This window comes from Ornithorhynchus anatinus, chromosome 16 (assembly GCF_004115215.2).
Source record: "Ornithorhynchus anatinus isolate Pmale09 chromosome 16, mOrnAna1.pri.v4, whole genome shotgun sequence".
NCBI lineage: Eukaryota > Metazoa > Chordata > Mammalia > Monotremata > Ornithorhynchidae > Ornithorhynchus > Ornithorhynchus anatinus.
In genome coordinates this window covers 12,400,108-12,421,543 of record NC_041743.1, presented here as the reverse complement: position 1 = coordinate 12,421,543, position 21,436 = coordinate 12,400,108, and the positions used below count along the sequence as shown (strand labels likewise).

General features: G+C 47.4%; 1 protein-coding gene across 2 annotated transcripts in view; it reads right to left on the bottom strand.

The window, feature by feature from the left end:
- HMCN1 (hemicentin 1) overlaps window positions 1–21,436 on the bottom strand; it is a 293,317-nt gene that overhangs the window by 13,085 nt on the left and 258,796 nt on the right. For both annotated transcript variants that reach the window (XM_029080708.1, XM_029080710.1), the window contains exons 91-103: window positions 21,254–21,424; window positions 20,163–20,333; window positions 18,617–18,787; window positions 16,101–16,250; window positions 15,532–15,669; window positions 13,449–13,570; window positions 11,776–12,013; window positions 8,063–8,125; window positions 6,943–7,062; window positions 6,208–6,342; window positions 4,807–4,920; window positions 2,645–2,770; window positions 915–1,043 (exon numbers count right to left, since the gene is read on the bottom strand). In XM_029080708.1, the coding sequence (XP_028936541.1) occupies window positions 915–1,043; window positions 2,645–2,770; window positions 4,807–4,920; window positions 6,208–6,342; window positions 6,943–7,062; window positions 8,063–8,125; window positions 11,776–12,013; window positions 13,449–13,570; window positions 15,532–15,669; window positions 16,101–16,250; window positions 18,617–18,787; window positions 20,163–20,333; window positions 21,254–21,424 (1,848 nt within the window). The remainder of the gene's footprint in view (window positions 1–914; window positions 1,044–2,644; window positions 2,771–4,806; window positions 4,921–6,207; window positions 6,343–6,942; window positions 7,063–8,062; window positions 8,126–11,775; window positions 12,014–13,448; window positions 13,571–15,531; window positions 15,670–16,100; window positions 16,251–18,616; window positions 18,788–20,162; window positions 20,334–21,253; window positions 21,425–21,436) is intronic.

Sequence of the window (21,436 nt, the reverse complement as noted above, 5' to 3'; positions counted from 1 at the left end):
CATTTCTAAGCATAAAATGATAAGCTCTAATACAAGGTTGTTAGGGGGAGATTTCAATAAACATAAGCATACTGCAGTGCGTAAAAGCTTTTGGCCGACATCTTCTACACGCACAGATAAATGTGTACACATTTGGGCGAGACGGTGAGCATATTTATACTTAATGAAGTGGTTCAATTTTACAAGGTATTTATGTATGTGTTTAAGTGGGCAAAAATGCAAATAGTTGGAGCTACCCACAGACCTGACTGAATTGAATAACACTCAATAACATGTTAAAGTGCTTGAATCAGTTACGCCTTCTACGCCATCGAATGCCTGATCGGCTCCAGCCCCCAAATGCTGCTGTCATCTCGCCCTTGCAATCTCTCTTTTGTTAGTCCCCCAAAGGGCGACGACCACCTTGAAGAAAAGATTGCCCACGCTGAGCACCGTCAAAATCGACTACATCGCAACAATCTGAAGAAATCGAGATAAAATGTTTGAAGAAGGAATTTCATAGCTACGAGTGCCCGTATCCCCTTTGCGCAACAGGCACTGCAATCGCATTACGGTCCCTGCCGTATTTTGGCACGGAGTCAGTCTTTAGCAATATGAATTCTAAATTCTCAGCTCTGCATTTTCTTTATTATGGATCAGTCTTTTAGCAATTTGAATTCTAAATTCTCAGTTCTACATTTTCTTAATTATGAATCAGTCTTTAGCAATTTGAATTCTAAAGTCTCAGCTCAACATCCTCTTAATTCTGGGGTTCCTGAGGCCCAACTCGAGGCAATTGAAGAATTCCTAAGTTCGGAAGGGATAGTGTCTCTGTGCTCATTAAGCGACCGGCAAAGGCCAAAAGCAATAAGAAAGAGTCTTATCATTGCATTAGTATCACTGTTGTTTCTTAGTAAATTTTTCGGCAAACTTACCCAGGCAGGGTCTTCCAATGCCCTGGGACCGATAGCCTCTGGGACAAACACAACGATAGCTCCCCCTTGTATTCTCGCAAATCTGGTTATATCTGCACTGATGGGTACCATCTCTGCATTCATCAATATCTGTACACACAGAGACAACGATGATGTTTTTATCTCAAAATCCAAGGTTCTAATTTTGGGCTTAAACATATTCTCTGAAATCAACCTCCAAAGAATAAGAAACTGTTGCTCATGTGTGTTACAAAGATAAGTTAATTTACAAATGCAGAAAATAAGAACACGCTGAAAAAGTATTTTAGGATGCAATGCCTGGAAATGAAGATAAATGATTCTTAATTAGCTTCAACAACTCTTATTAAATCTCCAGGAAATTTCAAATTTTTATCTGCTGAAGTACAGGAAAACTACAGCACGATAGATTTCAGAGCTCCCATTCAACTTTATCATTACTAATTAAACTCACTCTTTATGATCTCCATTGCCTCTATATTTCCCGAGAGTACAAGTGAATCACATGCAAGGTTTTCAGAAGTTTTATCTAATATAAATTTCATAAAAATAAAAGAACCTTTTAAGATTCAGATCCATGCAACCAGCCTTATATATTTATTCCTTTCTCTCTCTCTCTCTCTCTCTCTCTCTCTCTCTCCCCACATATAAAATAGAGAAATATATATGGGGGAGAGAGCTGAGGCTGTCATTCCACAAGACAATATTTACATTCATCCTAATCTATAAAATTAGGGAAAGGAGAAAAATCAATCAATGATATCTACTGGGTGCCTACTATGTGCAGAGCACTGTACTAAGCACTAGGGAGAGTACAACAACACAAATAGCAGACACTTTCCCTGCCCATAATGACCTTTACAAAGGGCTTCCTAATAATAATAGTAATAAAATTATTATTATTATTACATTTGTTAAGCATTTACTATGTGCCAGACACTGTACTAAGCGCTGGGGTGGATACCAGGCAAATCGAGTTTGGCAGCGTTCCTATCCCACATGGAGCTCACGGTCTTCATCCCCGGTATTAGAACCCATGTCCTTCTGACTCCCCAGGCCTGTGCTCTATCCACTAGGCCAACCTGCTTCCTCTTTTTGGCATATGTGCACTTTGACACCCTAATTGTATGGAGACACGACATTTTCCTCATACAGTTCCAGGTGCCAATTTCCAGTTTTATCTTCCACGCCTTGGGATCGAGAGAGGGATGACGGATGACAGCGTCTCCCGTCAAGAATGACCGATCCAACAGAGTACCGCGTTGTCAATGAGGAGGGAACTGGTCCTCGGGAAATTGAGGAAGAATCGAAAGTGACTTCTTCTAATGAGAAACTCAAGGTGTGACTTCAAGACGGACAAACAAAATGTCTAATTAGGGACAGAGAGGCAAACATCTTCCCTGTGAGTGAACTGTGAGGGTCAAAAATTCCACAATGGAATCGAAAACGCCAAAGAGTTTCTGTCAATTACTACGGAGCTGGAGTTTCCAGAAAGAGCACGGTGCTCTGCATACCGTAAGCCCTCAGTAACACTGACTGACGGATTTAAATGACCGACAGATGACGGGCGGGGGTGATACTGTTATGGCTATTGGTCTCTATAAAGGAGTGTTTTTCCACCCCACAGATTGCAGAAGCTTTACAAAAAGGCAAGTTAGTCGGATTGGTAGCGAGCATCTCTTGACGCTGGGCTTGGCTATTGCTATACCTACCCACACAAGTTCCATTTTCAGCTTTGCTCATTCCATTTGGACAAAGGTCAATGCACTTATAGCCTCCGCGTGTATTCTTGCAGTGCTGGTCCGGTCTGCACACATTCTGCCTGCATTCATTCACATCTTGAGAAAAAATGGAGATGACTCAAGTTGTTAAAACAATTTCTTCTCTTTTGCTTCAAAGGGAACTCAACCTTTTATATCGCTGGCAGAAGCTTTACTAATGAGCATGTTCAGGATAAGGGAAGGGCTGGTCAGTCCGAGACTGGGATTAACGAGGAATCCAAACTAGGAACTGAACAGCGAGGGGCTTTATCTAGCCACCCAGGGGACGCGAATAAGGTCTGTGGGGAGTGGAGAGCTCAGTATACTCTATCTGTGCTGACATTCTGAGGACTGTTTGCTGTATCAGAACAGGAGATAACTGCATAGTGAAGCTGTTCTTACAAGGTGAGGTCGCTCGGCTACAGCAAACCCTTCTTCTGCCCAAGTCCCTCTTGTCTGAAATGGAGAGAACAGAGTGTTTCTGAGTAGGGGGAGAGAGAGTCACCGGAGGGCTGCAGCTGGCTGCTAATCAGATGAGCAGAGACTTAAAACGCAAGCAACCCAGGGAGTCTGAAAAATAGTGCACACTGGAGTAGCATGGCCTAGTGGGTAGCAGCTGGTCCTGGTGGAAAGAGCACAACCTGGGTTCTAATCCCAGCTCTGTCACTTGCCTGCTGTGTGACCACGGATAAGTCGCTTCACTTCTCTGTGCCTCAGTTTCCTCGCCTGATTGTAAGCTCGTTACGGGCAGGGAATGGGTCTGTTAATTCTCTTGTATTGTACTCTCCCAAGCACTTACTAAACTCCTCTGCACATAGGAAGGACTCAAATACCATCGATTATAAAATGAGGATAAAGTACCCATTCTCTCTAGACTGAGATCTCTTGGTGTGGGACAGGGACTGGGTTTGATCTGATTATCTTATTTTGACCCAGGTGCTTAGTATGGAACTTGGCCAACATTAAGTGCTTAATAGCATTATTACTATATCATGAATACATACTGCCCTCGGTTGGGGGCTGTTCAATGTGCTAGTAACAGAACTTTCTACTTAGTAAAGGAGAGCAGCCGTTCATCGTGTATGTGCGTATATAGTGTGCAAGGCACATGCAACAGAACAGACTTAGAATGGGAGCACATATAACGTACATGCTTCCATTCCAGCTTGGGACAGGGCCTCTTTTCAGGTCCCACGCAGGCGTGGAAGGAAACACCCGCAGAGTTGGAGTTGAGAGTTTCAGCAGCCCAACCTCCCCTAACCCCCCAGGTCACTGCCTCAGCTTCGTTTTGCTTTTTAAACCCCAGGATGCATTTTGGCAGGGCTGGGGATGGTGGTGGGGGGGGGGGGGGTTGGGGACGGGGTGTTCAACAAGAAGGAGAGCAGCAGAGGGAAATAAATAAGAAGGGGAACTGGAATCCCCGCTGCTATTTCTGAGAAAGCCTCAGTCCTCACCTGCCTCATTTCCAGTTGTGAAGGCGGGTGAACCAGCAGTGCTGAGGCCAGTGACCGTAACTTCTCTTTTTACCTTCCCCTGGTGCTGCTTCGTGTGCAAGTAAACCTATGTTTGTGTACGTGTGCGCGCACGTACTCAAATGCGTTTTGGCTGAGTACTGTTGTGTGGGCAGTTTGAGTGAAAGACGTCTGGGTGTGCAGCGGAACTGAAGGGGTGAGAAGAATAATGATAAACGTCGACGTCTGTTACGCGCTTACTATGTGCCAGGCACCGTACTAAGCTCTGGAGGGGGTGGTATAGGTCACTGTCTCCTGTTTCTTCCTAATTCCAAGTGGAGGTCATTCTGGAAGCACCGTGGAAGCAACCTGCTATCGCCTTCACTGTGAGATATAAACAACTATTTGACCAAGGCCTCGTAATCTAGGCCCCATCCTATTTCGAATCAAACGGTCACACAGGGAATTTCCAGGACTTGCTGCTATTTTTCACTAACGCGGCCCTTTGACACGATGAAGGGAACGAAAAAGAAAATGGAGGACTTTGGCTTATTTCATTATATCTGCTTCCACGAGATGGAACGTCATGCGATTCAGGGCGCACAAGACAAGTCAAGCTCACGCTGTGTGTAATACTGCAAGAATTCCACTGCCATTTCTTACCTATGCATTTTCTGCCTTTGAGTTGGTAACCGGGGTCACAACCACAGTGGAAACTTCCGACGGTATTGAAGCAGCGTTGGTAGCAGGGGTTGGAGTCTTGGCATTCATTAATATCTGTCAAATCAAACAAAGCCTTTAAGAACCCGTAGCTCTAACGTTTGAATTAATTGACAGGAAAACGGAGGAGGGGGTAATGGTTTGTGGGGAGGCAGGAATGAGCTACGGAAAGAGCTGGGGACGGTTCGAGTCCTGGCTTTGCCACTTGCCTGCTGTGTTTTCTGAGGCAAGTCGCTTATCCGTGCCTCAGTCTCCTCATCGGTAAAATGGGGATGAAATACCTTTTCTCCCTCCCCTTTAGTCTGTATGTGCATGCCCCATTTAGGACCAGGACCCTATCCAACCTGATTATCTATATTTACCCCGGTGCTTGTATTGCCCTCAGCACGGAATAAACATTTAATAAATACCATCGTTATTATTAACATGTCTTACTGTTTAGATGTTTAGCATTTTCAGTATTCTCCTAGATTTGCCCAAAGACTAGCCCCGCCAATTAATATGGCTACTATAATTAGAGAGTCCAAAATCCCACCCTTTCTCTATGACAAGATAGGCAGGAGGAGCAACTGACAGTTACATCGGGGAGCATTTTAAAAAGGGCAAATGTATCGGGGGATAACTTCTCTACTGCTCTGAACTGAAAACCAATGTTTTCACTATTGAAATCAAGGTGAGGATTTTCAAATATACCCGTACACAAGTAAAAATAACCTTATAACTAAAGAGTTTATGCCAGAAAATTTGGTATTTGGGGGAAAGGAGCTTCCTGAGATTTTTCTCAGTTTATCCCATTTTATTTAATCCTACAAATCCTGAGGTAGCTGGGAAATTGGACAGCATTACCAAGATGGTTTAGGTAATTTTTCTTACTTCTCTCTCACTCCTGGAGTGTTGCTCACAGTGGGATGTGGAAAACAAACAAACACAAAAAGCAATAAAATGATCACCCCCTCCATTTAGAAAGGAAAGTGTTTGCTTTTGTAGTTTCAATGCCTCTAATAGGGAAATAATCTCTCCAACTGCCTTGCCTTCATCTCTGATAAGAAAATAAATGGTAAGCGAAAAATATGCCACTTCAGATCCTTCACAGGACGGTTAATTCCCCAAAATTGTAGAGAGAAAACCTTTAGTACTTCAGTTCAAATAGTGAATGGGGAAAAGACCCAGAAATCCTAGGGGAGTTATGAAATTAACTTTGTTTGCACCTTCCTCAGCTTCTCAGTGGCGTAACGATGAGCTTGCAAGGGAGCTGGGTTTATGTGGGGTCGAGGGGTGGGGGTGGGGGGGGTCTCGGTTCTCAAAGTAACGTGGACCGAACAAGGGGGTTCTCCATTTCCGTACCCTGACAACTCAGCCCATCAGATGTCCGCCGAAAGCCAATCCCACACCTGACTACGCAGCGGTAGGAGCCGACGGTGTTGTCGCAGTCCTGACCTGCGTGGCAGGTGTGTCCGCCCAAGGCGCATTCATCAACATCTGCAATAAAGGGTTGCTTTTAGCCGTGTTGCGAGGATAGAAGAGCCACCGGGATGAGACCGATTTACAGGCACCCAACGAAAACGAAGTCGCCGACGTCGACGAACGTCGTGAGAGGTCCAAAAGCGGAGCTCGGGTAGGGTAAGAGTGAGAGGTAATGTTCTAGCTACATTATATTCTACTGCCCGATACTTAGACTTGAGCCCCGTGAGGGACGAGGACTGTGTCCAACCTGGCTATCTTGTACCCACCACAGCATTGAGTACAGTGCTTGACATACAGTGTCCTAATAATTACTATTCCTATCTTGACGACGTGGCTCAGGGAACAGCGGAGGGGTGTTGAAGAAGAAAAGTCAGGGGGCAAAGTTTCCCTCGGTGACTCTGTGGAACAAAATCACTTTTGCTTTCCACAGAAACTCTGGAAACCCACTCTTCTTCTTCCTTCCCAAGCTGGTCACTGCCGGGAGACAATGGGGTTCAGCCAACTTTCCCTGGATGGTCAATACCTGTTTTTCCAACCCGGCTCTAAGAGCGGTCCTGACACTTCGCCCGCCTACCGGGGCCGGACGGAATGCGACGTTTCTGGTTTCACACCTACCTTGGCAAACTCTTCCATCGGCAGCTATAGTGAGGCCTTTGGGGCAAGAACAGTAATAGGTCCCGATGGCGTTATGGCAAGCGTGAGAGCAGGGACTTCGGACCGCACATTCATCTTCATCTGAAAATCGAAAAGTCGAGCTGAGACTTAGTATTAATGAGTCAGTTCTCCCAGCCCTGCTGAAGGAAGGTGGCTTTGCAACTGCAACACTGTAGAGTCATTCCTACAGACACTGAATCACCGAAAATTCATCACAGCCAAATCATACGCTCCCTCAACCGTGTCCCGCTATTCTTCCTACGTGTTCTATCCAGATTGAGCTCCAAACCTCCCCCTCGGGTGGGAACGCCCTTCCTCTAAAACCTGGTCGTGCTTAAGAACGTCTCCTCCTTTGGGTTAGGAGTTCCGTCCGCCGTCAGGCGTACCCACGGGATTCCTCGGCAAACACTCGCTCTCTCAAGGGACGTTAATCGGCGGCTTAGAGACACTAAGGAGGCTCACAGAAGTGACTCTGTTGGATTTACTGGTGAGACCGGTGAGTGGACGGAACAGCGATGGCCTGGCCACGAGCCCAGGCCCACGGTTCTTCCTGTCACTAGTGAAGCATCCGCCCTCTGCCTAACACCCGTGTGGCCCGGCAGCTCGGCTGCCTATCCACTCTCCGGTGTTATCTAGGAGGCAGAAAAGGGTGCTCTCCCCATAAGGCACTCACAACTCTGCCCTGTCGCTCCTGATCCACTTTCCTTCACACCCGTCTCGTCTTATGCCGTCGTTTCCGACCCACAGCGACACCACGGACACATCTCTCCCGGCATGCCCAGCTCCGTCTGCAATGGTCTGGTAGTGTATCCCGAGAGTTTTCTTGGTGAAAATAGGCAAGTGGCTTACCACTGCCTCCTTCCGCGCAGTAAACTTGAGTCACCGCCCTCGACTCCCGTGCCGCTGCCGCCCAGCACAGGTGAGTTTTGACTTTTAGCAGATTGCCTGCCATTTGCTAGCCACCGCCCAAGCTAGGAATGGAACGGGAAGGCCTCTGCTCGACTCTCCCTCCCGTAGCCGAGACTGGTAGAGCACTGGAAACTCTCCGGGTGCGACCCTGAGAGGGGTCCTTCACACTTACCGGCACAGAAGGGTCCTGTAGGATCCAAGCCAAATCCAGAAGGACACTGATTACTCCTGTCTCCTACACAAGGAAGAAACCAAAATATATTGGTGAATGAAAACAAAAGAATACTGTTTCCTTACAAATAGGCTTTACTAAGACAACACACGACTTTGGGGCAGTTGAAAATATACTTCCAAGCCAAGGACGAACAATAATCCAGAGGCTGCTGGTGTCCTGCCACTAGTTGCGGATTTTGTGTCTAAATGTGTTTACGCGAAGAAGTCAAAACAAAATAAAAATGTTTTTCATGGAGATCTGTGGAAGGATTCAAACCCGGTGAAGATGTCAAACCTAATTGTAGCGAGGAGGCTCACCATTCTAACCGACACAACGCAGACAGATCTTGTTCTACCGGAAGAAGTTTTTATTAGGGAAACAGAAGAAATCCCTCAAATAACATTTAGGTCCACACTACCAACTCTCAATACACTTTTTCCTTTACTTTTTTCTATTCATCCAGATTTATAAGAATGAAAGTGAAAACAAAGCAAAGACTTTAAAGTGTACCCCGTAGGCAGAGAACGAACTGCCTTACAAGGATCTGAACGGACGATTCGGATCATTATGATTATTACTAATGATGATACCAATCGTGGTATTTGTCAAGTGCCAGGCATTGTACTAACCGCTGGGATGGTTACAAGCAAATTGGGTAAGATACAGTCCCTGTCCCTTAAGGCGCTTCACGGTCTTAATCCCCGTTTTATAGATGAGGTAACTGTGGCACAGAGAAGTGAAGTGACTTGCCCGAGGGCACGCAGCAGAGAAGTGGCGGAGCCGGGATTAGAACCCAGGTCCTTTTGACTCCCGGGCTCGTGCTCTATCCACTAGGCCAGGCTGCTTCTCTTCAGCAGATCTAAAACTCTGGGATAATATAAATGGGTTTTTGACCACTTTCACCCCTCGGAGAGCTGACTCTGGCAACTTCCACCTCTAGAATGTAAGCTCACGATGGGCAGGGAACGTGTCTGTTTACTGCTATGTTGTACTCTCCCAAGCACTCAGTACAGTGCTCTGCACACACAGTGAGCACTCAATAAATACCACTGACTATTCAAAGAGGGAAAACCCTTTGCCCTTCTCTCAGGGGTCAAACAGGGTGCTGCATTACATCTGCCTGTTCTTCATGGAAAGTAAAGCAAACGTTTTCCAGTAGTGACAAGAGCACACAAATGTTCATATTAACATCCGTCTACCCCTCTAAACTGTAAGCTCACTATGGGCAGGCAACTCGTCTACTAATTCTGTTATACTGTACCCTCCCAAGTGCTTAGTACGCTGCTCAGCACGCAGTAAACGCTCAATAAATACAATCGATTGATTGAAACGTGCACCCCTACCCCTCAGGGCCAAATCACTGGAAGTTATTTCCGACGGATACTTTCCTACATTTCAAGTCTTTAAAAAAAATTAAATCCCGGCCCAAATCCTTGGAAGGCTGTTATACTTTTGAATTTTGTCTGCCCCAAGATTTGATCTCTGGAAAATGTCACAGACAATTTCCATTACATCTACAATTAAGAATCCCATAAACATGTCTTTGCCTCGCCACATGTCTGTTTTCTTTCCCTTGCTTTTATGACAGTAACTGTAATCTTCTTGTGGCCCTGGAGTGTTTCGGTGACAAGAGCCAACTGTACGCTTACTGAGGAGACAGCAGGGCTTGGACGGCCGAAGAGTTTATGGCTGGACTGCGTTTAGCTTCGTAATAGGCTGAGTGGTAGCGGAAATAGTAAGTGCTCAATAAATGCTATTGAATGAATAGCGGTAGTAATAAATGATAGTATTTGTTAAGCGCTTACTGTGTGCCAAGCACTGTTCTAAGCGCTGTGGGAGATACAAGGTTATCAGGTTTTCCCAGATGGGACTCACAGTCTCAATCCCCATTTTTACAGATGGAGTAACTGAGGCCCAGAGAAGTGAAGTGTCTTGCCCAAAGTCACACGGGTGACAAGTGGTGGAGCCGGAATTAGAACCCGTGACCTCTGACTCCCAAGCCTGGGCTCATTCCATTAACCCACACTGCGTCTCAAAAGAAGGAATACCCGCTGAGCCCATACTTTGTGCAGTGCCCAAACGCAGAAGAAAGAAGCGACACAAAGGCACAAAGTCTACCCTCTCCGGACTGTAAATTCGTCGTGGGCAGGGAATGTGTCTGTTACAGGGTACTTTCCCAGCACTTTAATACCCTGTTCGCCACTCAGGAAGCATTCAAAGATACGGCGAACTGACTGACACAGAGCATTTACACCGTAACAGGAGAGACGAACAAAAATATTTACAACTAGAGTGGTTAGAGTAAATGATTTTATAAACATCCAGACATGATTGCTGAAAATGGGGATAAAGGGTGGGAGAAAGGGAGTAGATGCAGAGTAAGCTCGTTATGGACAGGGAGCCGGTCTGTAATTTATCTTGTACTCTCCCAAGCGCTTCCAACACTGCTCTGCACGCAGTCACTGCTCAATAAATACCACTGACTGATTGAGCGTACTTGAAAAGCCTATCTACGAGCAAGAAAAACGGTGATTCAAGAGGTGGGTCTTTTGGGGAAGACCAAGGGCCCCGAGAATAGTTAGCCGACCGAAAAGGAAGCTGAGGAGTCACTCGAGGCCATGACGCCCATGACAGTCGGTCCTTGGGCTCCACTGCTTTAATTTCACCCCCTGGAGTGTTCACTCTCAAAATATGTCGACCGAGGAAAAACTTCCATGTGCACCGCTAATGCAAATCAGAGCAAAACAATTCATTTGTTAGTTGATCCGCCCGAGTGTCGTGCTGAAGGGGCTGGGGCTCTTTGGAAATGGCTAATGTGTGTTCTGGAGAAGTCCAGGGCCGAGCAATAACAAAGATCAGCAGGAACCATTTTCATTTCATTCGCGGGCTCTTGCTGAAAGCTGAAGTCACGCAAACACTCCAAGTCTTTAAATAGCTGCATGATGCAACATCAACATCAACCCCCCCACAGAAATATCGAAAACTCATTGCCACACCTGCCAAATGAAAACCTTAGCAAGGAGAGACATCAAAGAGCTACGCTGTCCGAGGGGTGGCTAAGGGGGGAGCTTTTTTTGGATGAATTTTAACTTTGCCTAAAAAAAAAAAAAAGTCAAGATCCATTTGAAATCTTGGATTCTTGATGCACAACATTTTCCCCAGAAATCTTTAGGGTTTGTAATGAGTTTTACTCATTTTGCCCCGATACGATTTTTCACAACTATTTTGCAAGGAGTTGGAAGCTGTTCTGCTCGGATTCACAAAAGGATAATTCACGTCGCAATTTGGAATGGCAGTAAGCCCTTGGATTTTCTTTTCTCTGAGAGAAGCGGTTTTGTCCCGGCTCAGATTCACAAACACAGCTTAACGCTCCCCTCTGTGAGATGACTGTGAAGCCCATGTTCAGACCAAGAACGCCATGTGGGACAGGGACGGTATCCAGCCTGATTAACCTGTATCTCCCCCAGTGCTTACAACAGTGCTTGTCCCATAGCAGGTACTTATCGAATGCCATAAAAAAAAAACACCCCAAAGATGAACCACTGGGAGAGACCAGACCAAACGAGATGTGACCCGGAGGTTAGTGTGCCCTAAAATGAAATGCAATGAGGAATTTCTTCTTATTTGGAAAGGACGGTAGAGAGAGGACCCTTTTCCCCAAGCCAAGGTACCTTTAGATATTGAGGCGTGGATTTTGAAACTCAGGGTTTCTTCTAATTGGTCGTAATCGGATGTGATGGAAGAAGCGTGGAGCGTCTCCACCAAGAATGGCATTCTCCCACGAGCCTGGTCATAGGAGATGGTGTGGTTCCAGGTGTAGGGCACGCTGACTCCGTCGACGGTGAACAGTCGGGTGGAATAGGCATACAGCTGTCCGGGGCCCGTCTGAATGTAGTCCTCTGTATAATCCTGAAATAGGTAGCACAGGGCAGAGCGTTGCCATCCGGAAGGAACTTGGGTCCTCCAGGTTTTGTTTCCTGAGAGGATGCTGAGGTCAGAGCCGCGGATGTAGGGGCAGGCTAGGTGGGTGGCTCTCTGGGGTTGCGAGCTGGGGAATGGATTCCCAATCTGAAACGGGCGAGGACGTTAGTGCCCGATGAGCAGAGGGCCGCAGACAAGCCTGCATTCAGAGGAACCGGACTAGAACTCTCAATCAGCTGCTCTCCTTACATTGAGCCTGGGAAGCGATGTTCCCCCAAGCTCGGTCTGGGGCCGGCAGTTTAAGGAATGGCACTATTTATTGCCACTAAACTGTGAGTTGTTTATGTGCAGGGAAATTTTCTATTAACTCTACTGTACTGTACTGTACTCTCCCAAGTGCCTAGTACAGTGTTCGGGCCAACAGTCAGTGCCAATCAATACCCCTGATTGATCGATCATGGCATCAGAAAGTTCTGTCCTTGCCAAACCCCCTCCTCAACTTCCCTAGACCAGAATTACAAGGTGCTATCTTGTCTGGGCCACCAAACACCCTCACCACCACAGTCCAGAAGCAAATGGAGAGATTCTTCCACCCATGGAGACGGTGGAACCAGGAAAAGGGCAACCTCTTCAAACTGGAGGTCTTGGGAAATGCCAGCGTCTCAAAATGACCCCGCTGGCAGCATCAGAGGGACCCAACATACGCTTCAGGACTCGCCAGGCATCCTTTCAGAAGAAAATGTTTCAGTATAAAATTCCACTTTCGTTCCCACTCTGCATGAGGCATTTGCGTCGTCAAGCACTGATCCAAGACGAGCAAGGTCAGCCGGGTGCAAACCGGCCATCGTTTTTCAAACTCCTCGACCACAGTGGGAATCCTGTTGGCGGTATGCCCGCTCTACCGACCGGTCGCTTTTTCCCCGCCCCTCTCACCTTCCACTGTTCTCCTGGTTTTATTAGTGACTCCACAGCCGGAGCCCAGATCACTGGGAATGAGGCTGGGGCATTGTGAGAGAAGGGAGTCTAGATCTGCTAGCATCCTGGGCAACAGCTGCCAATCAGCTGGGCTCTGGGCCAATCAGGAGGGCACGTGTGAACACCCAAATCTCTCCAGTAGCTTAAAACAATTACTCACCCTTCCGTTGCTGCACTGCGACAAAAAACTCAACTAGCAAATGCTAACGTCGCCATACTAATGAACGAGAAGCCGTAATCCAGTTAAGATCCAGGGAGCGACTGCTCACTCTCTGCATCCCGCAAGCGCGGCTCTGGGCGGAGGAGCCCATCGGGACTGCGGCATAAAGTCCCCAAGCGAACTACTTGAAATGACTCGGAGCAATTCCCCCCGGCAAAATTATTATTAAAAGGCAGATCAGAAGAGCTAAGTGCGAAGGGGTGAGAGTCGCCTCGGCTCTCCTTTTACCTTTACGGTGACACGGGCGGAGGACTGGAGCTGTAGTACGTAGCCGTTCACTACAACGTCGAGCAGCAACGCTCCATCTGAATCCAAACCTCGGGCTACGTGAGTCAAGCGTAGGATCTCTCCTGGGAATGTGAGCGCATTCACTGATCAACAGTTCGGGATAAGGAATTAATCAGATTCGCCGTTGGATCGGGGGGGAGACTGTCGCTACGATGCCTCAATCTTTTGTAAATTCATCAGTGCAGGGAACTGAATCATCCCTCCGGGCGGAGCATTTGAAAGCACGGACGCTCCCAGTTTCCCAGGGCGAAATGTTGTCGGCAAAACGTATCTCCGTTCACCTCGTGTTAGCGAAGCACCAGATCATATAAGGGAGTTGACTTGGACTTTTCTGCGGAGGCTCTTGAGGACACAGTGATGTTCCTCGCGAGCCACGGAGGACAAAGCCAGTTTCTGTGACCCCTCGCTTTCACGCCGGGACTTGACTGCTTCAAGTGGAGAATCTCTGCCAAGGTGTCGGACGCCTCTAAGATGGGTTGAGGAGACCCAACAGAGCAAGAGGACTCCGGGTCTTCTGGAACTTGTCCCAGCCAAGCTCGTCACGCAGGGGAGTGGCATACCTATGCCTTTGCGTAGACAGTTCTATCGCTTCCTAAACATAAAATCTTGAGCTGGTGGAGGGCTTTTATTTTTGGATAAAGTGCTTTCCTATCACTGATCTCACCTGGCCTCTCACCGATCGGGGCCAGTCGCTACGAGTGAGTCCCATTTTATGGACGGAGAAACTGAGACCCAGAAAAGTTAGGGATAAGTATCAAGCGCTGTAAGGCATGCAGTCAGCTCTCTCCATTCGACTTCTCCGTTCTTTTCCCTGACCACACCCCAGTTTGCAATCTTTGCTCATCTCAAGCTAATCTATTCACTGTGCCTTGTTCTCCGTCTCTCTCTCCTGCTGACCTCTTGCTCCTGCACCTCCCCCTGCCTGAAACTCCCTTCGAATCCCTCAGGTCCCGGCTCTCCTCATCTTCAGAGCCCTTCTGAAATCCTAACTCCTTCAGGAAGCCTTTCCCAATTAAACTCTCCTCCTCCAACAACCACTTCAGCAATAGTAAGCACCTTGTGGACAAGGATCCTATCTTTTAATTCCACTGCAGTTTCTCAAGCACTCAGTAAAGTGCTCTGCACGTCCGTACGCTTGTTCCAATGGACAAAATTCACCCAGTGAGGATCTGCCTAACGCTTACTTCCTCTCCTCCCACTCCCTTCTGCATCACCCTTGCACCGTAGATAGAAAACAGGCTTAGGAGTCAGAAGGTCGTGGGTTCTAATCCTGGCTCTGCCACTTGCCTGCTGTGTGACCGCCAGCCAGTTACTTCACTTCTCTGTACCTCCGTTACCTCCTCTGTAAAATGGGGATCGAGACTGTGAGCCCCATGTGGGACACGGACTGTGTCCAACTCAATTTGCTTGTACCTACCCCAGCGCTTAGTACAGTGCCTGGCGCATAATAGGCACTTAACAAATACCATCGTTATTATTACTGGCTATCTTGATTCACCCCTCCCCCTCAACCCCACAACACTTAACGACATATCCATAATTTATTTATGCCTACTGATGTCTGTCTCCCCCTCTAGACTGTAAGCTCGTTGTGGGGAGGGTACCAACTCTATGATACTGTACTCTCCCACCTGCTTAGCACAGTAATAAGCGCTCAATAAATAACCGATGGACCTTAACGTCCCTCACCCCAAAGATCCTTACGTGACCGGACGATCACCTACCTAAGCTTATGCTTCTTTTCAGCTCCCCGACCGCAATAACGCAAAATACCAGCCAGTTCCAGGGAGGAGGAGGACAAGCAGCAAACCTCCCGAAAGTATAAGGGCGGCGACCCAAATCGGTACTTTGTAAGACCACCCCTGAGGAGGTCTACTCAGATCCAAGATTCAGAGACGCCATTAGCGTCAATCATTTTGACAATGGATTTAGCAGCACCTCGATAACACCCTATTCCATAAACCGCCCACCCAGGATCATTTCAAATACGTTTTATATCAACCAGAGTTAACCTGCCACTCACCAGTTGCAAATTCCACTTGTGTTTCTCTCTTGAAGACCGCATTGGTGAGCGTAAATCCATTGACAGCTTCTCCTATTTCCTTTGCCGTTGTCCAGTAGATGGGATTTAAGATGGAGACGATCTTCCTCATTGCTGGGCCTTAAGAAATGAAAAGTGCGATATATCGTCAAAAGGGTTCACTCAGCTCTGCCTGAACCCCTATTTTTTTTAATTGCCAAATGACCGTGATTAATCATTTCCACGGTCCACAGTGAAGAGCGATCTAAGTTCACGCACAAAAAGGAGTTGTGAAAAGGCACCGCGGGGTCACATTTATGGAAAAATTAGGAGAGGGACTGCTGTTCTAAATTTCTTATCACCGCCTAAGGACTCCCCTTGAGAATTTGGATATTTTAGGAGAATTCCTTGATCAGAATGAACCCCTACGGAAAAGTCTTTCAGATCCTTGTCACAGAGAGGAATGGCCAACGTCTCCACCCTGGGATTTGGCGGTACGTACCCTGGGGAACTGAAATGGATTTTAAGCAAATGGGTGAATGTTTACCGTTTTAAAAATCAAAGCACCTTACCAAGACTGCGAGGAACATTGGTAATTTTGGCTTGAATTATCCTACTGTCAGAGTGAGGACTATCTATTACTGTGGCATTGAGAAAAGCAATTCCAAATTCAACATTGTTAATATTTCCAATAACACTTCCTCTGGCACGTTGGGGCCCACCTATTAAGAGAAGGAAAAACACCCCAAGATGAAAAAACAATTCCATCAACATAGCGTGATGGCAAAGAAGCATTCAGAACAACACCGCTCCCTGCTCGGCTAATCATCTAAGTACGTACGGTCTGCCGCAAGAGCTCGCTTTCAACTCCTGAACTCAACTTGGGGTTCCTGCCTTACGTCTTATGCCCCACCTTTTACTGAAAAGGCTGCTACAACTTTTCCCCACCCTAACCACAGACAAAAACTGAATTCCAGTTTACTACCTATTAATTCTCATTCTGATTTGCAAGCAGCAGGAAGCAGCCTGACCTATTGGAAAGAGCATGGGCCTAGGAGTCAGATGACCTGAGTTCTAATTCCGGCTCTGCCAACTGTCTGCTGTGTCATCTTGGGCAAATCACGACTTCTCTGTGCCTCAGGTGCCTCATCTATAAAATGGGGAGCAAATCCTCCTCCTCTGCCTTTGACTGGGAGCCCCATTTGGGACAGGGACTGTCTGGGAACTGAATGTCTTGTCTATCTACCCCAAAACTTAGTACGGTGCCTGGCAAATAGTAAGCACCTAACGATTTCAAAAATAGGCCTATTTTTTTTTTTTTCCCCAAGGTAGTGTTCATTTACCCACCAGGTCCCCCAACTTGCCGACTGACTTCCAACACCAATCCCTTCTGGGAGACGGGTGGGGATTTGCGTGGGAAGATTTCTTGGTAAATAACGGTTTCCGAGATCGGTAATAGTACGCCACGTGGCTCAGTGGCAAGAGCCCGGGCTTGGGAATCAGAGGTGGTGGGTTCGAATCCCGGCTCTGCCGCCTGTCAGCTGTGGGACTTTGGGCAAGTCCCTTAACTTCTCTGTGCCTCAGATCCCTCATCTGTAAAATGGGGATTAAGATTGTGAGCCCTACGTGGGACAACCTGATCACCTTGTATCCCCCCCAGCGCTTAGAACAGTGCTTTGCACATAGTAAGCGCTTAACAAACACCATTATTATTATTATTGTTATTATTATTCCTTCGACTGCTGTTTGCCAGTAGCCAGGACCAAAGGGCTCTTTAAAAAAACTCCCCCTCTCCGCTCATTTCGTTTTAAGTCACAGGGCTTGCTCTCCTGGGCTTCTTCCTTTGCTCTTGACTGTTTACTGATCACCTAATGTGCGCTGTCGTGATCGTTCATGATGACGCTGATGATTAATGAAGGCAAGCACTTCATCCCAGCATTATTTTGCTCCACGCAGAGTCATCAGTAAAGTAAATTACAGACACTACTTCTAAGGTGAGAAACACAACCCCACTTAGAGGAAGGCAAGTCCTAGAATAAGAAGCTGAATATATAACAGGGGTGTTTTGTGGACAGAATGTCATTTCCTGACTTGAAATTTCACCAGGACAAAGGAAAAATCAATTAAAATAAAATCCATTTAAAATTCTAAAATGAAACAAATTTAGCCCAAATATACTGCCACAGTCGGTTTGGAAAACCAACAAAACAGCACATGTTTGTGAAGAAAGAAAAAAATTAGGCAATTGGAGAGAGAGAGAGTTGGGGGTGGGGGGGGAAGTTTTCGGTAAATCTTCGCCAGAATCCTTTTATCCTTGGTATTCTAATAATGATAATACTTATTATTATGGCATTTGTTACTCCAATCCAATTCGTTCCTCCAGTAATTTATACTCACTATGTGTCAAGCACTATTCTAATGGCTGGAATAGATATGTTGAGAAACCAGCGTGGGCCCAGCGGAAAGAGCCCGGGCCTGGGAGTCGGAGGACCTGGGTTCTAATCCCGACTCCGCCATAGATCTGCTGTGTGATTCTGGGGTAGTCACTTCTCTAAGCCTGAGTTACCTCATCTCTCAAACGGGGATTAAAGCCGTGAGCCCCGTGCGGGACATGGACTGCGTCCCACCTGATTATCTTTATATTACAGTGCCTGGCACAGACTAAGCGCCTAACAAATACCAGTGGGAAAAAAGAACGTTTATCAGGTCGGATGCAGTCCCTGTTTCACAGGGCGTTCACAGGTACTGGATCCCCATTTTTACAGATGAGGAAACTGAGGACCAGAGCCGTTGAGTGAGTAAGGTCACAGAGTAGACAAGTGGCAGAGCCGGGATTAGAACGCAGGTCCTCTGACTCCCAGGCCCGTCCTCATTTCACTACATCCTGCTGCTTCTTATCCCTGAAAATGTGAGAGAGATTTACTTAATAAACTTCAGCATCCCAATCACTGAACGGGGTGGGCTGGCGGGGGGAAAGGGAGGCAGGGAGAAAGGGGGAGACTCTGCTAACGGTGCTGATTCATTCGTCCCAGAAGACTTTGCAAGCGCGGCTTTTCACAAAGCCGTTTCTTGTTTGCCTCCAACTTACCCGGACACGCTTGGCCGTTGCACCTGGAAACCTGCGTTGAGTCTCCTGGACACAACTGCCCAGTCTTAAAGGGAACTGGATTGTTACACAGTCGTCTGCGAGTTTGTTCTCCTCCTCCACAAGAAGCAGAGCACTTGCTCCAAGGCTGCCAGGTCCCCCAGTTTCCGTCCACTGGAAACAGGTGCGGAATGGTAAAACGAGAAACAAAAAACCAAAAACCTCAGGGGCACATACGGGAATTTTTGAAAAAAAAAAAAAAATTGAAAGATTGAAACATTCATTTCCCTTTACAAAATATAGACAGAGGAATGGAACACACTGTTTCCTGGAAATTTCAACAGGCAGAGAGGCGCTCCATCGATTTGAAGTTTGTTCTGCCCCACCGAAAGACGACGAGCTGTCCGACGGTCAGTTACGTAGGACAGTGAGAGTTCTTACTCCTTGTCTGGGCGAGAAAGCCTATAGTACCCAGAAAGGAATTGGGTCATTTAAAGGACTGAATGACTAATGAGTTGATGGAGTGATTCGGGCTAAAAGTCGAAATCTAGTTCATGGCTGAAGTAGTACCAATTGCCCTAAAGTCCTCTAGAATGAATGTAAGCTCACTGTGGGCAGGGAATGTGTCTGTTGTATTGTCATACTGTACTCTCCAAGTGCTAAGTACAGTGCTCTGCACACAGTAAGCACACAATAAATGTGACTGACTAAAAATCAACCAACCCCCAGGTAGATATTTGGCACGGTTCTGAATAATAATGTTGGTATCTGTTCTAAGCGCTGGGGTAGATACAGGGGAACGAGGTTGCCCCACGTGAGGCTCACAGTCTTCACCCCCATTTTACAGATGAGGGAACTGAGGCCCAGAGAAGTGAAGTGACTTGCCCACAGTCACACAGCTGACAAGGGGCAGAGTCGGCATTCGAACCCATGACCACAGACTCCCAAGCCCGGGCTCTTTCCACCGAGCCACTCTGAATGGTTTAGTGATGTCAATCCGCTGTCCATCCGTTGGACCAAATTTATCGAGTGCTTACTGTGTGCAAAGCACTGTACTAGGTGCTTGGGAAAGTACAATACAGTAGTGTACCTTAGAGGTGATCCTGACTCCTTTCGTCACTTTACGGTGTACTACTGTGCCCTTTCTTGTGAAACAGAACCCAAGGATAAACTAAGCACAGAAGCAGGCTCAATATTTCCTTACTTCTAACGCTCAGCTATCTAGAACAAAGGTGTAGCCAAAGCAAGACAATTAACATAATTACAGCTTGGACTCTCTCCACATTTGTGTGGTCATGGGTAAGGAAAGGACAATCTTCCACTTCACTGGCACTGAAATGAATACAACTACACTATTAAGAGGAAAAAAAAAAATCCCTAAAAGCTTTAGATGGAGTCCAAGAATAGGAACACCCTCTACAAAATTCCTAAAGCTTGGACCGGAACTCGTGGGTCGGCATCTATTTGAAGCCACCGGGTCTGAGGCGCAGACCACAGCGGCGTGTGTCCGATCCCGCCGAGAGACAGGAGAATCAATGGGAATAAATACCAGGGCACCCATCCGTCTGACATCTCTGGATCTGTGTGTCTGCCCCCGCACACGCTCTCCCGCCGCTGGCTGGGCGAGGGTTGTCACAGGTGCGATATCTCCGCTTCTGACCGCCGTTGCACGACCGGCTGCAGGTTCCCCAGCCGCTCCAAGGACTCCAGTTCCCGTGAACTGGAAGGATAGGGACGTATAAATCGATCGGTGCTATCCGTTGAGCGCTGCCGGTGCTAAGCGCCGAAGATGCGTTCCCTACAGAGATGAGCCTCTCACCTCCACGGCCTTAGATACAAAAGGTGGGTCGACACAAAGTGTTTCGGTGGGTAAACGTTTCACAGCTTTTCCACAGTGCCCATTCGTTGGCTCTGGATGTTATTTAGGGATGGTACCGGTAGAGGAAATTTGGAGTTTTCTGACAGGAAATGAAATAAGTTTCCCACCGTGAGCGCTGTCAAAATCTGGAATGTTTTTCTTAAATAGGGTGTGGAATTTTCTCTTCTGGAGAGCTCCGAAAATAAAGTAGCCATCTGTCCCGAACTTTGTCCTGCCTAACCTACGTGACTCATGAGGGACAGAGATTGTGTCCACCCTGATTTTCATGTATCTAGCCAGGTTTGTCCAGTGGTTGGCACAAAGGAAGCGCTTAACTTATTACCATCACCTTAGAGCTGTCTGGACCGGATGATTTTTGGAGATTCCATCTGGCCTGATCGTTTTAAAATGAAAAACACTGTCACGGCTGGGACAGTCCAAATTTCTTAAAGGGACTTGAATTTTAGAGTTGCCCGGTTGCTGCCAGAGACTGAAAAAAGGCCTGAAGGGGTTGCGCTGAGGCAACAGATTTGGAAAAATAACCACTGTCCCTAGATGGAAGTCTTCATGCACTCACCTCACTGCATTGAGACCGGCTGCTCCGTGGGACCTTATAATCTTTAGACGTTACCCACCCGGAGAAAATTCGCATTCGTCTCGAGAGCAACGTTTCAGCTACAGCCGCCGCAAACCCAACACGCGTGACGGTGAAAAAGAGCAGTCGAAACGAGGGAGACCCCTGGAAGGGAGGTGGGCGGTGACCTCTGGCTTTCGACACTTACCCGGGCAAGGGTCGCTATTGCAGAAGTCGACCTGGACATCGCTGCCTTCACATTTCCGCCCGCCGAACCGCGGGGCAGGGGCGGAGCAATCCCGCGTCCTCTGCCGGGAGCCTTCGCCGCACGACACGGTGCAGGCGCTCCAGCTGGACCACGGGGCCCAGGCCCCGGCCACTGGTCAGGGAA